Raw genomic sequence first — 21,710 nt, forward strand, 5'->3', positions numbered from 1 at the left:
ATTTGCATGATTACATCAGTTGATCATATTCTCCACCCAATGACAGCCTTATGGTCTCAGACCGGAGTTTTTTTCACGATTTTGGATCCGACGGACACCCTCAGACCGAAGGGCTATAACTCCGCCAAGAAAAGTATGCCGGGAAAACCTATTATATCAGTCAACAGAGGTTTCCAGCCGGCTTCCGATAGAATTTTGGATATTGCCTGTAGACTTTATAATTTGGGTAGAAACTGTAGTTAAACGTGAATTTTGGATATGAAAAATATAGTTTTTTTGCAGTTTTTTCAACGGGCCTGCCTGAAAAAAAGGAATTTTCCCAGGCTAACGGCTTATATGCTGTAATAGCTTACTACTTACTGTTTCTGAAAAATGGAAAAAAACATAGGTTGTTGCAATAAGTTTTTTGCAAAATCCGGTGACGCAACTGCCTTGAAATTCCACATAGAACGCAGCTATTTGGGTCATTTGAAGATTTGAAGATCTACAACGATCGCCGAGCTATGGCAAGCCAAATAAAACTAGAAAGGCCAATATTTGCTTTGGAGCAAATATAGCGATGGGTTCACCACATTTTACGACATGGCAGGGAAAGAATGAGAAACACAAGGGAAACAATGATTTACATTGATATAAGGCCACACCAATTTAATTTGTTGGTTCTCGGATTTTTTCAATGAAAAAATGTAAAAGCGACAGGGCGAAAAAAAAACAAAAAAAAACATGCCCATGCTAGTATACATGCTAAAACATTGCTGTTTTATAGCCTATGCAGGGTTCTCACCAGGATTTTTTAACAGCATAGGGGGACCTACTGCAGCGAGGCCACACGGCAGGCACGGCGTGGGCACAATGTGTATTATGGTATTCATAATTTCAGCAAGGAAATCTTTTATTTCCTAATAAATAAAATTATTAGGCAATTTTATGTCAAGTGATATGTTAGACAATATTGGACAGTATTTACTGCTAATGAAACTTGACAATGTTGAACTATTTCTTACAATTTTCAACTTATACAAGTGTAAGTCAGAAGTAGTTACAATGATTAAAGCTCATGTACATAATTAATAAAGGAATTCATTCAACTAAACACCTCCTTTACTATACAGAGTAGAAAACATAAAAGGGACCATCATCAAGACAAAAAAATGGCTTCATAATTTTGGTAAGACAAATTTCGACACAATGTCTTACCTTTAAAGAAACTTTTCTATCCTATTTTAAAGTTAAGCTATATAAAAACAATATAGCACAGTGTTAATCATGTGACCTGTGAAGAAAATTCGGGCCAAGTTTGTCAAAGTCAGATTTCCTGAGGGTAGAAAATTAGTCACACATTGTCAAACCTCTTTGGCCAATGCACGCCTCGGCCACGAGGGAGAATCTCATTTCAAATACCAGCTTTGCCAACAATGTCACCTTTGAGGCTGTTTAGAATATTGTTTCCTCTATTTCCCCCTCAAAAATTAGCCAAATTAGTCAGATTGCAGTTCAGAATCCCCCAAACAATAAGCCTATTCTGGGAACATTTTGAAACGCCCACTTAGCTCACTTGTACGTAAGATACCTCGTCACCTGACCTCGCTAATGACATAAGGATATCAAGTCTCGCGAGAGTTGGGCCGAGAGTTTAAAATGAACAAAGAAAGATGGCGGATCGGATTAGAAAGACGCCAGCGGCCCGATGTTTCATCAAGAAAATAAGCTATTTACCGCTTTCTCTGCCAAGATAACGGTATCTGGGGACTTTTAATGGGTTTTCTTACAAATGGACACGCTTTTCACTGGCACTAATATTGTATTTTTACCAGGAAAACTGGTGTCCCCAAACACACGTTCCCCGACGTCCGGGGCTTTGGGGTAGAATTATTATTTTTTTTTTTTCATTTTGCGATTTTTTGAAGCGGCGATTCCGAGAACCAACAAATTAAATTGGTGTGGCCTAACTATAATATGAAGTAACATACAACTAAAACAACCGTTGGATAGCTATTCCCTACTTTATTGGTTAGGATTTTTAATTGCATAATGCAAACTGTTGATTTTCAAAAAAACAAAACGTTCATGCCCCGCATTCCAATGCTGGAGCAGAAAAGCTTGAAATACCTACCAAAACACTTGAATAAAGACATACTGTCAGTATGGAAATGCTCTGTGCAGGTGTTAATCAAGTTAAATCCCAACAGCCAATCAGCAAGAAGTATAGAGAAAAGCTGCATGCCTATTGGTTGATGCCCTGCATTCCATTGTGATGACTCATGCCCAAACGTGGTAAACACGGCACACTAACACAGTAATACATTTGCTATAACACAGCCAAAAAACTCAAATAAAACCATTCTAAAAGCCTGTATCACAATAATTTAAAAAACGCCTAGGGGTATTTGCCCACTGTACCTCCATACCAAATTTCAGGACCTTGGGCCCTAAAATGAAGAAGCTGAATCCATTTAAAAAATGGCAGGAGAAGGAGGAGAAGGAGAAGGAGAAGAAACATCAGAAAAAGCAATATGGGTTCACCGCCACTTCGTGGTGTGGTGAACCCATAATTATACAAGGACAAGCTGTTTGAATCTCGACAGGTATTTACAAAACTGGCACTTGGCAATTATCTCCCTTTTTTTTACAAAGATACAACGACACGCACTTTAAATCTCGACAGCTTTACTTTACACTTTTGACGAGATTGTAACTACTACTAACGGAAGCAAAATTTTCACGGCCTGAGAAAAATGGACATGTTCACGGAAGTATATATTCACGGTGGTGACAGTTGCAGGAAAAAGAAAGTCCAGGAATTATTTCCTAACTGTAATGATAAGTTCACAGTACAGAGGTGACAGTGAAAACCGTGAACATTGACCCCCCGCTTGCGTTGCGGTACAGTGAAAAAAAATCGGGAATTACAGCAATCAATTTACTGAGTATGTTTGCTTAGTTTCCAGATGTTTTGTACTTGTAGTTTTTAAATGAACGAAAACCGATGCGCGCACAGATGTTACTTTTGTGACAACATCAAAGTGATTTTGGTTTGTATGTTGAAAAAATACAAAAGACTAACATTCGAAGTTATTGAAATTCTTGAGTAAGAACAATCAGTTTTCTGTATCTGTATCTGTATAGCCGGTATAACCGCCTTTCGGCGTAACACACCAGCTTCGCAGGCACGCGGCGCGGCGGCAGCTGGCTATATTACACCGATCGACTTGTTACACCTAACCCTTGAACTTCTAGCTCTAGACATTGTTTAAAGCTATCTATTGACAATGCCCCTACTGTACTTGGTGACAGTGAGTTCCACTCTGCGATAGTTCTAGGAAAGAATGAATTCTTGAACACCTCAATCCTTGGTTGATAACTCTGGTACTTGAATGCGTGGCTGCGCGAGGTGACGGAGGAAAAGTGCGAGGAGGCCGGCGAGCTACAGAGTTTTGGAATGTTAAAAGCAAAGCAATGGATATTAAAACGAAAATGTTAAAATTAAATGTTGAAATTGTTAAAATGTAAAATGGTTAAAATGGTTAAAATTGTTGAAATTGTTAAAAATGTTAAAATTGTTAAAAATTGTAAAAAGGATAATTAAAAATATCCAGTGTACCGGGGTTCGAACTCGTAATGTCTGGACTTGCAGCCCTGCGCGTTACCAACCGAGCTATCTGGACACGTCTCATTACTATTTGCATTGTATGTCATATAAAGTGAACAACATGGCGGTAACGATCGCTTCAAGTACTAGTAAGGGACTTTCTAGGAGATACACTCTACAATTTTGGTGATTCTTCAGAAATCGATAACAGAATATATAATACTAGTCGGTGAAGATTGTGGAAAATTGTTGATACCGTGGCGCGCGCGCGTGCGCCGACGATACACATTAAGTACCGTTGTTTACAGTACTCGCGGGGCGCAGGTCATTGACCTCCCGCTTGCGTTGTTCCAACAGAGAAGAGTAAAATATCTGCCAGTTTTTGCGTCAGATTTTCAGTGTTTGTTAAAATCATATACAGGCATCCATGCAGCTATAATTCTTCCAACTAGTTCGTAGTTAGGTGAAATGTTTATAGGAATCACACGAATCGGTATCCAGTATCAGAGTATCATGGCCCACGGCCGAGACCGCGTGGACCAGCTGCGCTGGTACGTGAAAATGGTAGTAAATAAATTAATTAGCCAACAGCCAATCAACAGCCACATCAGCAAACATGACCACACCTGCTTGTATGCCCATATTTGGGCCTTCCCCCGAATTCCTTTCTTATTACGTCACGCGTGTACGCCCCCACAGTACTTTCCTATGGGGACCACTAAAAAGCAAATAAAACGATTGTAAAAGCTTGTATCAAAAAAATTTAAAAAACGCCTAAGGGTATTTACCCACTCTACCTCTATACGAAATTACAGGTAATTTCGCCCAAAAATGAAGGAGTTGAATCAATTTAAAGAAGTGGCAGGAGGAGGAGGAGGAGGAGAAGAAACATCAGAAAAAGCAATATGGGTTCACCACCACTTCGTGGTGTGGTGAACCCATAATAAAGCTAGCATGACAACCTCACAGAGGTTGATCATATTCTCCATCAAAAGACAGTCTTATCTTAACAAAGAAAGCCATTCAATTATCTATTCACAAATTATACAAATGAAGTACTTTGTTAAAGAGGGAGTAAGTTATTCATGTAAAGACCTCATTTGCATGATTTATGAGGAAATGCTACAATGGCATTCTTTGTTAAGATAAGACTGCCTTTTGTTAGAGAATATGATCAACTGATATAATTAATGCAAATGAAGATTGTATTTGCATAACCAGCGGGAATAATTTATAATTTGTTAGTCAGAAACATTAACATCATTTCGCGAAGGTATGAGATCGTGTAATGTGCGTGTGTCTGTGTGTGCGTGTTTCCGCACATTTGTAGTCAGCATAACTCCAGAACGCCTATATGGATTGTGGTGATATTTGGTATGTTGGTAGGTCATAGGAAAACAAAGGTCAAGGTCAAATATGGGCCTCCTGGGGATATGCTATGGTTGGATTTTTGGTGACCAATTGTTCCTGTCAGGAATAAGTAGTGTGGGTTTTGTCCCCCTAGCAGCTTGTTCTGGAACTGCAGGGGAGTTTCTGGCAAAATCTTTAAGTGGATATGTCCAGAAAGGAACAATGTACACACATATTTTCATCATTTTTAGTGTGCATGTAGCTTATAGAGAGATTTACATGATTAAATGCAAATCATGTAAATGAAGACGTAATTTACATAATTAATGAGGAAATTCTGTAATTACAGTGTTTTACATGATAGTATTTCATACATGTAATGTATGTAATCTACGGCAGCTGGAACATCACAGATACCAATTATGGAAATAATGTCCTAATTTGCATAATTAAGGCCACACCAATTTAATTTGTTGGTTCTCGGATTTTTTCAGGAAAAATATGAAGCGACAGGGCGAAAAAAAAATAAAAATAAAAACAGATCTAGGCATCCTATTATAGCCCCAAATGCTACGATAGGAGGTATGAAGTCAACACACCCGGCTGGTTAAAAATTTAAACAATGAATTTTGAACTTCTAATGATACTACTGCATTGAAAGATGGAATAACTGTAACAACTAGGAAGAAAAGGACTGTTTTCAACTGTTCAGGGCAAAATATGAGCATTTTGCAGGTGATTCTGAATTTTTTATTTTTTTTTGCAAATCAGGAAAAAATGAAGAGGCGAATCCGAGAACCAACAAATTAAATTGGTGTGGCCTAATGTGAAAATTCTCTGATTCTTAAAGGTAAATGATGGGAATTTTATACCATGTCTAAGTTTACATCACTGTGCATATATTATGTTAATATAATGTCATTTGCATAATCATATTGAGGACATGTTCAATTAAATTATTGCCAAGGGATAGGAATTTTACAAGCAAACTATTATAAGTTTAGAATGAATTTAGAAAACCACAAATTAAACTATAGGGTAATTACGACCTTACTTTTAATAAGACAGATACCCAAAAAACATTTACATAAACTTTTTTGGGTATCTGTCTTATTAAAAGTGAGGTCGTAATTACCCTATAGTTTAATTTGTGGTTTTCTAAATTCTAAAAGCAAACAAGAATTTGGAGATCTTATAGTAAATATATTAACATTATATTAACAAAATATGTTAACATTTACATAAACTTAACATATTTTGTAGAGGTATTATTACTATAAGATCTCCAAATTCTTGTTTGCTCTTGTTATCAATATATGTGCAGTCTGTGCTTTTAAGAATCCATGATGCACACAGTTTTTAGATCCTTTATAAAGACTGCAGAAAGGCGGTGAACTAGTCATCAGTGGAGTTGGAGGACTGAATGTAGCCCCTTGCAGGTTTCAGGAGGCAGCTGGAAAGAGTAGAAATTGGCCAAAATGAGAGATAACATGACAGTGAGTGAGGGAGTTGGTCTGCTGGAGTGTACAGTTTGACTGAATGAACCAAACTGAATGGTGTAATTACTATGATGCTCGTACTACTGACAGTTGCTGTCTTTAGATTCGCAGACAGGCCATAAAGGAGCTGCCAAATCTGTGCAGAAACAACAGCGATCACCTGATACGGATTTCAGATGTTCTGACTCAACTGCTTCAGACAGGTTTGTAGATAATATGTTGCATAAATATTAAATATGGTGCAAATTTCCAGTTGTTTGCCTTCTTGAGTGTAAATAATAGACCTGCTGGAAGGTTGATGGATTCTGAAAGTTGTCTGAAGTGAGTACATGTAGGTCACCTGAAGACGGCTGGTGTACATGTGTGTGTGTGTGTGTGTGTGTGTGCGTGCGTGCGTGCGTGCGTGTGGTTATGGGGAAGGTTCTGTATGTGTGTAAGGGACTTTAGCTTTAAGGTTCAGCTGAAAATTTGCATTATGAATGGAAGATTGAATGAAAATTTATTATTACGTCTTGCGACTACACACTGCCCATCTTATAAAACACCAACAAAGGAAAAACATCATAGTACAAAACAGTACAGTCAAATCAAGTCAAATCAAAAGGGAACATAGGAGGTGGATATACAGACATAGGTAAAGTAATGATGCACACGGTACAAAGATTCAACTCAAATAAAACATAAACAATGAATAATAGTAAGTTCCAACCTGCAAATGGTAATACATAGACACGTCAATGGTAACAACATTGAAAGTATATAATAATAATGTTTTGGGGGGATTGGAAATATGTTAACGGGAATGTCTAGCAGTTCTAGTAGATCAAGTTGTCATTTAATCCCATGACAATTTTACAAGCAAAGTAATTTTTTTTCAGAGGATCCTAGTGAGCTGAGTGTAGTTACCACCGCACTGATTGCATTATTCAAAGTTAATGCAATGGGTAAGCTTTGTCATATATTTTGTGTCGTAGAAGAAAGTTATACTGCTTCTGCTATGTCAATGTTCTTCAAGCCATCGAGTTAATCAGGCCTAGGAAAAAAAATGTTGTGTTTCCTGTTTCCCGACCGACCCTAGAAAAAAACTGCTGACCCTAACCTTTTTTTGGGGTGGACCCCTGTTGTTTGCAGCTGATCACAAACTTTTGATCTAACACCTGAATAATGAGACATTTTACAATCAGTTTTCCAACATGGACATGAAAATGAAAGTGTCCTCATGTAAGTTTCACTTTGTTAAACTGTATTGTATAAGTTGGATCACTAAAGATCGCTTAAGTTGTTTTTTTTTAAATCCTACTGACCCTAATTTTTTCAGAAACAGGAAACACAACATTTTTTTCCTATGTCTCATCAAGGTAATGTCAGGCCATTCCTATATTCCAATAGGCCACACCGATTTAATTTTATGGATGACATCCTCTGAAGACCCCCAAACTAGTGCGCACGGGCAAAAAAAAATTCTGGCCAAAAATAAAAAATGCTACTAAACCATGGGAATACAAAGCTGGTTAGTGAATTTTCGGCAGTACATGGAGGCATACATGTATACGACAAGCCGCTACATGTTGGCTTTTTGCGGAATTTATGAATCGGCACTTTACGTTGGTACTGAGTTTTTTAGTCGTGAACCCTCGGCAGCCTTGCTGCCGTCAACCATGGACTACCCAGACCTAGAGCCTCAGAGGACGTGACCTTTTTTTTTTTGAGAACAGGCGAAAATCAATGCGCGTGTGGATGTCATCCATAAAATTAAGTCAGTGTGGCCTTATACATGTAAGTCCAACACGTAAAGTATTGCATATACTGCTATCAAATGTATCCTGGCATTTCCTTTGTACATTTGAATCACAAGATACTTGTTTACTTGTATTAGTGGGCAGTAATTTACTAACTACTGGATGATGGCCGCTCCATCAGAGTAAGGCAAGTCCACAAGTTATGCTGACGTCCTTATGCTGACGCTCCTTCCTCTTGGCCTCTCTCAGTCTCAAAAGTTACTTGTGATCTCAAGAATGTTGGGAACAAGTATAACAAACTGGTGCAGGTCTTTTGTCTGTATACACCACCATGGATAAATCTAAATAGAGAGAACAACTTTAAACATTTCAATCCTGGTGGAAAATCATGCAGTTAGAACAGATCTATTGTCTCAGAACACATGCAAGATGATAGAGGGGGCAAAAACACAAGTGCGTGCAGGCACACATTAGAAATACTCTAATGTACCTGCACTGTGTAGGTGGTGTTTCCAGCCCTGCAGTAGTATGAATTTACTTCTTATCTTGGCATCAGAGAACACAGCATTCTACTACTGAGGGCTGAGAACAACTCAAGCCGTACACCACACTACTTTATTTCCTCTCTTCTCTGACAAACGAGGAAACTTGAATATGGCTGTATTCACTCTTCAATCCAGTGGCACTATCATAGTCTATGGGCTCAGTACACACACGACTAGACTGATCTGTCAGCATTATGTGTCTAAAGAGGTTAAACTTAAAGAGCCCTCTGCCCTTCCTTAAAGTGTGACCAAGGCTGCCACCAACAACCCTAATATACAACAACACCCTTGTCCAGTCACGTGACTGCCCTTGTCAGTAGCTGAAGAAAGATGGTGGATGCCATCAGGATCTGAAATCTTCCATGACTATATGGCTTATTCACCACAGATTGTCACGTGACTCTTCCCCCCCCCCCGGCAACGAGCCTTGTCCGCCATTTGGGGGTGCAGCATGGTGCCTATCGCTATGGTACGCTATGCAAACTCTTGGTGATAGTTGCGTATTTTGGGCCACAATCTACGTTTTGAACATTCTTCTTGGTCATAACATTGTCCTTGGGGTTGTTCTGGCTCCATGTCCACGTCTCATGTTCTCAAGATCGGCTTTTATCTTTTTTTGCTGATCAGAAATCGGTGTGTTTTACCCTGGTGTGGCGTAGGGGGCTGTATGATGGGAACGAGGGTAGCCATGAACACGGTAAATCTGTCGGAGCTACTTGTCCCTTTGCTCTGTGGTAAATGTCCATGTAGAACAGGGCGCTGGCAACTTGTAACACTCACCTTGTCCAGCCACAGTCGCGGCAGTGCGGACTGAGGATGGCGGCTGGCGGCCGATGGCCCTGCATTTGTTTGTTATTATTCGGTATCCAGACACAGTCTGGGGCTGTTCCAAAATAGCGACCTTTTGCATATTCAGACTACAACGTACTTGTCACCACGCAACTGCATGTCCCACAACACTCTCTACACATCCTGATACAACGCTTCCAGACTCTTAAAGGGTTTGAACCGATCCTGTGTGTAAAAAATTCTGCCCCGTGAGTACCAAATACGAAGCTAAGTCGCGTCAATGGACTCCGCTGGCGGTAGACACCGTCTCAATCAGACTGATCAAAACTCAACAAAAACTGGTCAATCCCAACAGATTTTATTTTGTTCCAGTAACGAGAGGTACGAGTGGTGGTAAACTCTTTGTGTAATAGGACAAAGGACAGTTTACCTAACGTTTGTCGGCCATTTCAACGCTTGGAAACTCGCTGTAGAGATGCACCCCAAAATGGTGTCGCATGGGACATGAGGGGTGGTGACGTCATGATGACGTGTGGTGAATAAGCTCTATATCCAAAGTCGTATTTACTAGTATCCTTCCTTTTATTGTGTTTGAAAATAAAATGTTGACCTAACGGATTAAAAAAATAGGATGTGCTCTTTTAAAACCTCGACCCAAGCAGCATAACCAGAATTAGTTTTTCTGATGTCAGACAGAAATTAAGACAATACTTGGATTGTGTTCTGCAGTGGTTAGAATATTCTTTGATCACGCATACGTCTTGATGTTGATGTTGCAGGCACCTTGAATGGACTTTTCTCTCAGATTCTCCAAGGAGAGGAGGCAGTCAGGGAATGTGCCATCAAATTTCTCAGCAGTAAACTTCCACTTGAGTTGCTAACCAAGGATGCCGAGGAGTTCTTGCTCTCAGAAACAAGAAAGGTAATAATGTTCTACATGTTGGCTGTATGTACTACATGTGTAGCACTAGTCCCAGTTCATAATTAATATACATTTACAGTACCACCATGGTAAACATAACTACGGCAGAGGAAAAATGTACACATGGCATAATTACGGGCATGCTCATGCCATGCTTACGTTTTGGGTGGACAATAGATTGACCTGTTGTTTTACAGTTTTAGCCCTGATCATGACCTGTTGTTGTACAGCTGTAGCCCTGATCATGACCTCTTGTTGTACAGCTTTAGCCCTGATCATGACCTGTTGTACAGTTTTAGCCCTGATCATGACCTGTTGTACAGTTTTAGCCCTGATCATGACCTGTTGTACAGTTTTAGCCCTGATCATGACCTGTTGTTGTACAGCTTTAGCCCAGATCATGACCTGTTGTTGTATAGTTTTAGCCCTGATCATGACCTGTTATTGTACATTTTAGACCTGATCATGACCTGTTACTGTACATTTTAGACCTGATCATGACCTGTTACTGTACATTTTAGACCTGATCATGACCTGTTATTGTACATTTTAGACCTGATCATGACCTGTTACTGTACATTTTAGACCTGATCATGACCTGTTATTGTACATTTTAGACCTGATCACTGACCTGTTACTGTACATTTTAGACCTGACTCACTGACCTGTTACTTGTACATTTTAGACCTGATCATGACCTGTTGTACAGTTTTAGCCCTGATCATGACCTGTTGTTGTACAGCTTTAGCCCTGATCATGACCTGTTGTACAGTTTTAGCCCTGATCATGACCTGTTGTACAGTTTTAGCCCTGATCATGACCTGTTGTTGTACAGTTTTAGCCCTGATCATGACCTGTTGTACAGTTTTAGCCCTGATCATGACCTGTTGTACAGTTTTAGCCCTGATCATGACCTGTTGTACAGTTTTAGCCCTGATCATGACCTGTTGTACAGTTTTAGCCCTGATCATGACCTGTTGTTGTACAGTTTTAGCCCTGATCATGACCTGTTGTTGTACATTTTAGACCTGATCATGACCTGTTACTGTACATTTTAGACCTGATCATGACCTGTTACTGTACATTTTAGACCTGATCATGACCTGTTATTGTACATTTTAGCCCTGATCATGACCTGTTGTTGTACAGTTTTAGCCCTGATCATGACCTGTTGTTGTACAGTTTTAGCCCTGATCATGACCTGTTATTGTACATTTTAGACCTGATCATGACCTGTTATTGTACATTTTAGACCTGATCATGACCTGTTGTACAGTTTTTAGCCCTGATCATGACCTGTTGTACAGTTTTAGCCCTGATCATGACCTGTTGTTGTACAGTTTTAGCCCTGATCATGACCTGTTGTTGTACAGTTTTAGCCCTGATCATGACCTGTTGTTGTACAGTTTTAGCCCTGATCATGACCTGTTATTGTACATTTTAGACCTGATCATGACCTGTTATTGTACATTTTAGACCTGATCATGACCTGTTATTGTACATTTTAGACCTGATCATGACCTGTTATTGTACATTTTAGACCTGATCATGACCTGTTATTGTACATTTTAGACCTGATCATGACCTGTTATTGTACATTTTAGACCTGATCATGACCTGTTATTGTACATTTTAGACCTGATCATGACCTGTTATTGTACATTTTAGACCTGATCATGACCTGTTATTGTACATTTTAGACCTGATCATGACCTGTTACTGTACATTTTAGACCTGATCATGACCTGTTACTGTACATTTTAGTACCTGATCATGACCTGTTATTGTACATTTTAGCCCTGATCATGACCTGTTGTTGTACAGTTTTAGCCCTGATCATGACCTGTTATTGTACATTTTAGACCTGATCATGACCTGTTATTGTACATTTTAGCCCTGATCATGACCTGTTGTTGTACAGTTTTAGCCCTGATCATACCTGTTGTTATACAGTTTTAGCCCTGATCATGACCTGTTATTGTACATTTTAGACCTGATCATGACCTGTTATTGTACATTTTAGACCTGATCATGACCTGTTATTGTACATTTTAGACCTGATCATGACCTGTTGTTGTACAGTTTTATCGGATCATGACCTGTTGTTGCAGGTCCTTGCTGATGTGACCCGTGATGAGTTTGTCACCTTTATGCACATCCTGGCTGGCCTGCAGTCCCTGCAGACAGTCAGTGGGCGGCAGCAGCTGGTGGACTTAGTGGTGGAGCAGGCAGAGCTGTCCAAACCATTCCAGGTTAGTCTGCACTTACTTTTTGTTGCTACATCTGACAGTTTTCAAAATTTATCTAGTTGCTTGATTAGCAGTTTTCTTATATATCTCATTATTACCTCAATGTCTAACCTACATTGTACATCAACGTAGAAGAAAGATGGAGCATCTAGGAATTAGCATGACATAGAGGGACAAGTTGCACAATCTCCTGTACATCCATTCAACCAGTTGGTCATGTAGAATGTTTAATTCCTCTTGTTTGTTTTGTTTGACAGGCAGATGACAGTAACTGTGTAGACAGGCTGATGGATTGTGTAAGGCAGGCAATGCCCCTGTTTTCTGTAAGTAGACACATGAATGGTGTAATTTTTCATGACATCTCCGTAGCACAGGTTATGTTTTCAGTTTGTGTGGACATGTGTTTGAGGTAGTTGCTGTGCTTGGATTGCTGTTATGTTTGGTAGGGTAGGTGTTACATGTACTATCCATCCATAAGATGCATGTTGTCATTATGCACACATGAAAATATTCTGCACATATAAAACATAGCTGAAAAATGGAAGCTGAAACTAAAGAGAAGCCTTGTTGATTTTGATTTTTTACCATCATGGCCTATCATTAAAATTGAATAATCAATCATTATGATGATAATGATTATGGTGTTTCCACATTCTGGAGTAACCCTGAACTGGAACCTTGGTTATTTTGATCCTCCACAGTAGAACAATTATTTGAAATACAATGTTCTTCATTTTGCAGAGAAATGTCCAGTCGACCAAGTTTGTTACATATGTGTGCGCAGCAGTTCTTCCCTGTTTGAATGCAGTGACGTCATCTGTAGAAGAACGAGACGTTCAGCTGGAAATTTTGAAGTTACTGGCGGAGATGTCTCCCTACTGTGGCGATGTGGACATCTCCTGTCTTACCAACCTGTACACCTGTCTGCTCGTAAGACTCCTATATTTCATTAAGCATAGAACATACTCAACTTATGTAATGTACGTACATTTGACCAAGAAGTACATGATTGTATAATAAATGCAACAAAATTAGATGTTGGAACATCAGAGTAAATGATCAGTCGTTAATTGGCAACAGCTACTTGCAGAATGCTTTTCAAATGTGTGGAATGCCAAGATTGGTGACCGATCAAAATATGTCTGCAAAGATACCTTACTGCTTAGAGAAGTGAAATGGGGATATTGTGCTATTGTTCATCTGGGAACCTTGACCAGCTTCACAAGCGGCTGACATGAAAGAGAATGTTAGACATCAGATACAACCAGGCGCAGGTGACAGCAGAGGTGAACTTCTGTATTTAACATTATTTTTAACATTCTGAGTTTCAACGTGCGTCCTTGCGGTAGGTTTAATAGAAGTTGATAACTTTGTGTGTTGTGATAGAGACAATACAGGTGTACAGGTTAGAAGTTGCAGAAGATAATGTTGACCTCTGTTGACACAGAGTTTCAGTTTATGATACGCTATTTGGGCCCAGTTGATGTAAATCGTTTATTATTTGTATCTGTGTTAATTCGAGTGCCAAAATAAAATTACTGGACAGCCTCTTTACACCCCCATGTGCCGGCCATGGCTTAACATTCATGGTTTGGGCTGTAGCAATAGAGGATGCTGAAATTTGCCATTTTTTATAATTGGTTGGCATGGGAGTGTTCTGCAGTGAAGTTTGATTACAGCACAGTAGTTGTGAAGGCATCATTGATCAGTCTGTTTCGTACCGGAATATCAGGTCCTATTGGTATAGAATCATAAGGCTGACGCTGACTTTTATCGCCACCAACATATTTAAAAAAAAGGTATCACCGATTTCTCTTGTTATTGCTGTAAACTACATGTACCTGAGAAACATTATAATATGTACTTTGTATTATGTTTACATGAGAGAACTGTATATATATATATATACTCTAATCAGCTGTGAGGTATTTAAAAAAATGACAATGTTTTTTTAACAATTTTTAGTTCGATCGTACTTCCTACATTTTCAGCGGTGCAGGTAAATTTGTCTGTTTTCCAGCATTGCCTACACCAGTGCAGGTATGCAGAAAGAAGTATTTTGAGCCCTGTAATCATATACAAAATGTACTTTATGTATATATCATGTTATATCAAAGAGTTTATTGCTTTGTTGAATTTGTCTCAGGAATATATGCCAGTCCCCCCAGCAGAAGTTGAAAATGAAGAGAATGGTGGTGTGCAGACTGGTGAACCCCAGCTACAGTTCAGCTATGTGGAGTGTCTGATGTTTGCATTTCACCAGATTGCTCGCAAAAGAACAGACTTCCTGACAGCTGAGGAGAATGCTGATAGGTTGAAGGACTTTCGTACTAGGTAAATATACATGCACCATTATGTTTTCTTTCAGCAGCTCATAGTAAATGTTCATGTACTTCAAAGTATACAGTAAAGTGATTAGGACGGATGATCATATATAAGAAAACAACGTTCTTAATAAAACATGTGACCTGTTGTGAGACACAGAACTTTGGACTGGTGCAGGTTAAGTGCAGGTATTTCTGAATTACATAAATTGTACATGTACAGTGTACATTTGTACCTACACAACTCCAAAGTTACCTCAAATCTAGCTCAATAGGTGCACTGATATATTTTTTTATTAAGAACATTGTTTTCGTATGAAAAGGAATTCAAAATTGAACCCAAAACTTACTGAACTGCACCTGAACTTTCGTCTGCAATAACTGATAAACTGTACTGGAAGAGGAACTTCATTTGCTCCACCTCCTTAAGAGGACGTCTGATGATGCTAGAATGGCATTGTTTGTTAATATAAGACTGTCTTTTGGTTGAGAATATGATAAACCGATATAATTCATGAAAATGAGGATCCTATTTGCACGATCAGGGGGAATAATCTATTATTTGTCAGCCATAAAGATTAACATCATTTGGCGAAGGTATGACGTTGGGAAACTCTAGTTTAAAATGATACACCCAGCCTTGCCATATCAAATTCTCAATGTGAATTTTGCATGATAGACAAGCATGAAACTGTTAAGCATATTGGAGCAAACATAACAACAGGTCGCTCTTATTCCTTGTCCAGGCTGCAGTTCTTTGCCAGAGGCCTTCAGGTGTACATCAAACAGCTGCGCCTTGCTCTACAGGGAAAGACGGGTGAACAGCTGAAAACTGCAGAGGTACAACATCTCATGTACCAGGATTGTTAGACTTATCCTTGTTAACAACTCTATATTGTAAGGCCAAATCTATTTGATTTCTTAGTTCTTGGATCTTTGCAGAAATATTATTGAGTGGACAGCTGCAGGTGACAAAGTAAAAGTAGAAATTGGAGATTTCAAACTTCTGGCATGTATCTAGAGCTTTTGTAAATTTATTGGCACAACTAAAGAAATGGTCTGATGTACTTCCATGGACTATTAGATAGTCAAACAGAAATATTGCAGGCCGTGAGGCTGGAAGTGCACAAACACAGTAGGAACCTAGAGCAACCACACACATAAGCACACCCAAAACAATACTCCCAGAGGTAAAACTACACCACAGCAGTTGAGTTGGTAAGCATGTAATCCTCTAACTATGCCGCCATACAATGTACCAGCTGTCTACACACCTCCCGACACACACACACGCACAGGAAGGTGAAGAGCCACTGATTTTTAAAAATTCGTGACATGACTTTCATGTCAAACATATTGCACCGAAGTTGGTAATTGATAAATTTTGCAGCAAAAATGGCTGCTGTTAGAAAGACACAAACCTTGTGTATACATGTACTTTAGTCAATTATAAAGAAAATGCTGGTACTGTGATTTTGTTATTTATTGACTGTATGAGGTATTACCACTCCAGCTACACAGAGGTCCATCTCAAGCAAATGGATGCTTCACTTTCAACACAGAACCACACCAAGAAGTAAGGATTATGAAAAATGTGAACTCAAACTTGGACCCTCCAAACCCTTTTGTCACTTTTCTTACTGTGCTACAATGTACCACAGACACCAGTTGTGGAAGAACTGGAGTGTGCACCATTGTGAGAATTAGTGTTAGTTTGACCTGAAAGCATGTCACATGTCATCAGTGATGAAAACGGAAAAAAGCCTAATACGTTGTAATGACCCAGTACGGGATAATTCATCCTATGTTTTTTTTTTTTGACAGAACAAAATCAAAGTGGTAGCACTGAGAACAACCTCCAACATCAATGTCCTTATCAAGGTAAGATTGCCTAATATGATACTACAAAATATTTCAACAGGTTCATTTTAACATGTACATGTAGCATCTACAGCTGTGACAGAAATAGCACTAACTGGAACAAAACATACCCACAGAAAATGTACCACAACCTTCTTCGTGTTTCTTATCAATGTCTGGAAAAATTGCTAATTTATAAAAGGTACAACCAACAGGAAACCACTCATCTCATCATTATTACCTTTGCCAAGAAGGTTATGTTTTTGGAGGCGTTCGTGTGTGTGTGATTTGCATAATTTATGAGGAAATTCTGTAAATCAGCTGCATTACATGAAGGACTTTTGAAGCTTGTGGCAAATGTAATTGTGAATGAGAGAAACACGGTAGATAAATTATTGATTATGTAAATTAAAACTTAATCAATAAGAAAATGTTATAATTCGACAATGGTAACTGCCTGAATGGTACTGAACGAGGTTTACAGCGCGGAAACAGCACAGACGCCATGATTGTTTTGCCGGCGTGCCAAGTACTTTGGCTAAAATTACGCTGGGAATACATTATGTACATTGTAACGTTGGAGTCAATGATAGAAAATAGGAACATAACCGTACAAAAAACATTTTACAAATAGTACAAGTATACCTGTAATAGTAAATCTTTGTAGAAAAAAGGCGGCTGAAGCGAGAGTTGTTTTACAACATAACTGGATTAAAACCGGTTCGCTCCATTTCGACTGGGCAGTCCACATACAGGACATACTGTGCAGTAAAAAAATGGACAGGGCGAATCTGAGAAATAACAAATTAAATTTGTGTGGCCTAATGGTGAAATGTTTCCAATTCAAAAATTTATTGGATAGATAAATATTTGTAGGATTTTGTTCTGTTAATGTTATCTGTAACATACTGTTGATTGATGTTCCCAGGATCTGTTTCACAACCCACCATCATACAAAAGTGCTGTAGGCTTGTCCTGGAAACCAACCACAGTAAGTACATGTACAAGTACACTACCAGAACCACACTCTTATCTCATGGGACATGTCATTTTGAATTATTGATTCAATTTGATTGAGTTTTGATCATGGTCAGAGTGGTCTGTTATGCATTGTAAATTACACCTCAGTCTTAACAAAGTGAAGTCATTTACTCTTTTGTTTGTTTCGCATAGCCAGTAAACCGCCTTTAGGCGTAACACACCAGTTTGTACATGTACATACATGTACAAGCTGTGTAAGACGGGACTGTAAGGTTTGAACAACTCACACCGGGAACTCAATAAAAATAATGTTACTATGTAATAATATTAATCAATAATAACATTATTGTAATGTAACCAGATTTCTGAACATTGTGGGCATGAACTCGCTTTTATATCTAAATGAATTTATACAGTAAATTTGAACATTATTATTTTAAGTATGTAGAGTGTATATGTAATACTGTATGTATGCATCCCTGATTTACGGCCATCTCCAGAGTTCAAAATACCCACTCTCGCCACAAAAGTCATGGCAGTGATATGATGGGGTGAATAAGCACAAGCTCAGGACACAAATCTCCCAGAGTGAAAGTATGCCATAAGTAGGCTTATTGGAGACACCAGGTTGCTTTTAACAGTTTTCAGCAGCCCAGCTTATGGCTTCTGAAATAAACTGTCAGCATGTGATTGATACCTTTACAAGACTAGTGGTCTTAGGGACTGTACGATATTTACCGGTCGTCCGGGGGTAGCGTAAAAAAATTTTTCCTAGGCCCTCCCCCCAGGTCAAAAATTTTTTTCCTAGGCCCTCCCCCCGGCTCAAAAAATTTTTCCTAGGCCCTCCCCCCGGCGTGAATCATATATAGAGAGAGTGAAATTTCGTATGGGGAGGACGAGATTTTGATTGAAAATTTTCCCCGCATGAAGCGCCGAAGGCGCGAGCCATCGCGCCGCAGGAGCCACTAGAGCCCGAGTAGGCCCGGCTTTTTTTGAGGGGGAGGGGGCATGTCCCCCCCGGAAAAAATTTGAATTTCAACCCATGTTTTGCATGTTGAGGGACAAATTTGGCAGCACAAATTTAGCTGGTACATCGAGCTATAAATTTAAAGTCAGTAATTAAGGTCAGTTAGTGTAATCGAAATAATCCTCTATCTAGCCTACCTTTCGTCCACGTCTTCCGCGTCAATTTTATTACAAACAGGGAAACAATATTGCCAAGTTACGTGTTGTTTTCAATTTAATTATGGAGAGACATAGATATAAATGTTAAAATAGTCCTTGGTTTAATAAAAATACCAAATTAATCCGTCGACATCCGACATCCACGCCGAGAAGTTCGAGCGAGTTGCGAGGCGGGACCAGCGGGTCACATTTGCCGACGCACGCACACCACTGGGAAGGGTGCGTTGAACGGCGAAAATTAATTTTCAAAATCTTCAGACAAGCCTTCCCTACATTTTTGATCGGTATCGTTTCGATAGCCGCGATTGACATGACTTTAATCCATGTAATTTGGCTGTGTAGTCCAGTTTCGCCGATTCTGGCGAAAATGCAAGATTTTGAAGGGGACTGTGGGAGATTTGGGCGAATACATTATAATAATAGGGATGGATATTATTGGAACGTAAAATTCTGCCGATTCCAATGACCGGCAAATCGCTACGATATGTATGGACAGACATTTAATCATGTTTTGATCGTGTATAAAAACGTTGTAGAGTAAAAGGGATCTTGGAAAAAATTTTTACCTAGGCCCTCCCCCAAATTAAAATATTTTTTCCTAGGCCCTCCCCCCGGCCCAATTTTTTTTTCCTAGGCCCTCCCCCCTCAGACGACCGGCCCTCCCCCCCGGTAAATATCGTACAGTCCCTTACAGTGTGCCTTCTGAAATAATCAGGTATTGATGGCAACATAAAATGTTCATGGCCAATTTAGTTTTTGGCTTAGACTGCGCACTGGTCAACCTTTGAAAAGAAGTATTTCATACCCTGAGCTACCTGGAAGTCACGCAGCAGTACCCTGATGCTCTAACTCTGAATGAATTACAGGAGGTTCATTTAATAATGTGTGATTATTTTTTTCTCTCACAGAAACCTTCAGGTGACACAGAGGGGTAAGTACCACCATCATCACATTAGTGTGTGTGTGTGTGTGTGTGTGTGTGTGTGTCACATACATGTACATTTGGCTCACTAGAAGCTTGTTCTGGAAGATGTTTTTAAGAGGATAACTCAAGAAAGGGGTGATAAATACATGTAGCTTGACATAATTAGATGACGATTATGCAACTAATCACATTTACATAGAAAATGAGGAAATTCTATATATTACCTGTTGCATTCCATATGTAGGACTATTCAACCTTGTGCATATGGCTGACATAGAGATGAGCCTTGTCAGATATAAATTATGCAACTTGATAAAGGTCTAATATTCATAATCAGAATGAGAAGATACCATATGACAGCTCTCATAAATGGTGGGCATTTGGAAGTTGAGTGAAGATGATCAACCATAAAGATATGTTTTCAGAGGCGTTCGTGTGTGTGTGTGTGTCTGTGGACACGATAACTTTAGAAGGCTTAAATGGATTGTCTTCATACTTGGTAGGTGGGTAGGTCTTGATGAGACCTGGAAATGATTAGATTTTGGGCCCCTGGTGGCTTGTTGTGGTACTGCAGTTGAACTTCCAGTTTTGATGTCTCATGATCTAGACATGCTAGGGTGACGAAATTTGAATGGTAGGTAGCTCTTATGCTGGGAAAGAAGTGACGTAGGTTTGGGCCCCCTAGTGGCTTGCTCAGGAACTGCAGGGGCGTTTCTTCAAAAATATACAAAAGAGAATAAATCAAGAACCGGTTGCATAATTTATGAGGAAACACAGGCAGATATTGATCATGCAAATTAACACTTAATTTGCATAATCAAGGAGAAAATGTTATAATTCCATAATGGTAACTGCCTGAAATTTCATACTTGGGATGTTTGAAAGTTAAGTGAAGGTGAACATCATTAAACATAACTTATTCAAATAAGGACCTCATTTGCATAATTTATGAGGAAATGATATAATGGCTTTCTTTTATGGCATTATGCAAATAAAATCCTAACCAATAATGTAGGGGATAGCTATCCAACTGTTGTATTCTTACTTATATGTCACTTCATACTATAGTTATATCAATGTAAAGCATTGTTTTCCATTGTATTTTCCTTCTTTCCCTGCACTGTCGTAAAATGTGGTGAAGCCATGCTGGCTTTGCTCCAAAGCAAATTTCGGCCTTTCTAGCTGTATTTTGTCCTTACTTTTTAGTTGTCTTAAAATCACTGTTAACTGAAGAAGTTTGCAACTCAACCTCACAACAGCGGCCACCCTACTAAAATCTGTCCTCCTCTCTCAGCAACACTGTACTGTTACTGCATGGGCCACTCTTATGTTCAGCCACCGGATTTTCTAACAGTGTTTGTATTTCATAAAGTTCAGGATCATTATATGAACTGATCTGTTGATAGGACAGAAATGCATGTGATGTTCACATGTACATGTATGCTATCATAGGTTGGAACTATTGTACACAAATATGTAGATTAGATAGCATCTTTACTGGGGCTCCACCTGTAAGAATTTTCCAATTGAAGGTAAGATTATAAGTAGTGACCAGGCTAGAAAGGATTCAAGCTTTGTACATGTATTATGATTCCAGAACAATAACTAAGCAATGCAAGCATCATGCAAAATCCTGACAACTTGCATTGTTCTATTAGTAGATGAAAAAGAGCCTACTTACATATGATTTGTTTCTTATTATCAAAAAGTAAACCACATCTGTTGCTCCATGCCTTTAGTTTAGCTGTGCATT

The 21,710-nt window shown here is 39.0% G+C and overlaps 1 protein-coding gene across 1 annotated transcript in view; it reads left to right on the forward strand.

Annotated features, from left to right (window-relative positions):
- Nucleotides 1-6,520: 6,520 nt before the first annotated feature.
- Nucleotides 6,521-21,710, forward strand: part of LOC109474386 (apoptosis inhibitor 5-like) — a 19,122-nt gene continuing 3,932 nt past the window's right edge. The window contains exons 1-12 of the mRNA XM_019774688.1: nucleotides 6,521-6,641; nucleotides 7,317-7,382; nucleotides 10,291-10,433; nucleotides 12,545-12,685; nucleotides 12,940-13,005; nucleotides 13,424-13,612; nucleotides 14,829-15,016; nucleotides 15,753-15,846; nucleotides 16,520-16,582; nucleotides 16,831-16,887; nucleotides 17,795-17,857; nucleotides 19,941-19,963. Coding sequence (XP_019630247.1) covers nucleotides 7,379-7,382; nucleotides 10,291-10,433; nucleotides 12,545-12,685; nucleotides 12,940-13,005; nucleotides 13,424-13,612; nucleotides 14,829-15,016; nucleotides 15,753-15,846; nucleotides 16,520-16,582; nucleotides 16,831-16,887; nucleotides 17,795-17,857; nucleotides 19,941-19,963 — 1,031 coding nt within the window. The 5' untranslated portion in view covers nucleotides 6,521-6,641; nucleotides 7,317-7,378. The remainder of the gene's footprint in view (nucleotides 6,642-7,316; nucleotides 7,383-10,290; nucleotides 10,434-12,544; nucleotides 12,686-12,939; nucleotides 13,006-13,423; nucleotides 13,613-14,828; nucleotides 15,017-15,752; nucleotides 15,847-16,519; nucleotides 16,583-16,830; nucleotides 16,888-17,794; nucleotides 17,858-19,940; nucleotides 19,964-21,710) is intronic.

The sequence above is a fragment of the Branchiostoma belcheri genome, unplaced genomic scaffold, assembly GCF_001625305.1.
Source record: "Branchiostoma belcheri isolate BF01 breed outbred unplaced genomic scaffold, Haploidv18h27 scaffold306, whole genome shotgun sequence".
NCBI lineage: Eukaryota > Metazoa > Chordata > Leptocardii > Amphioxiformes > Branchiostomatidae > Branchiostoma > Branchiostoma belcheri.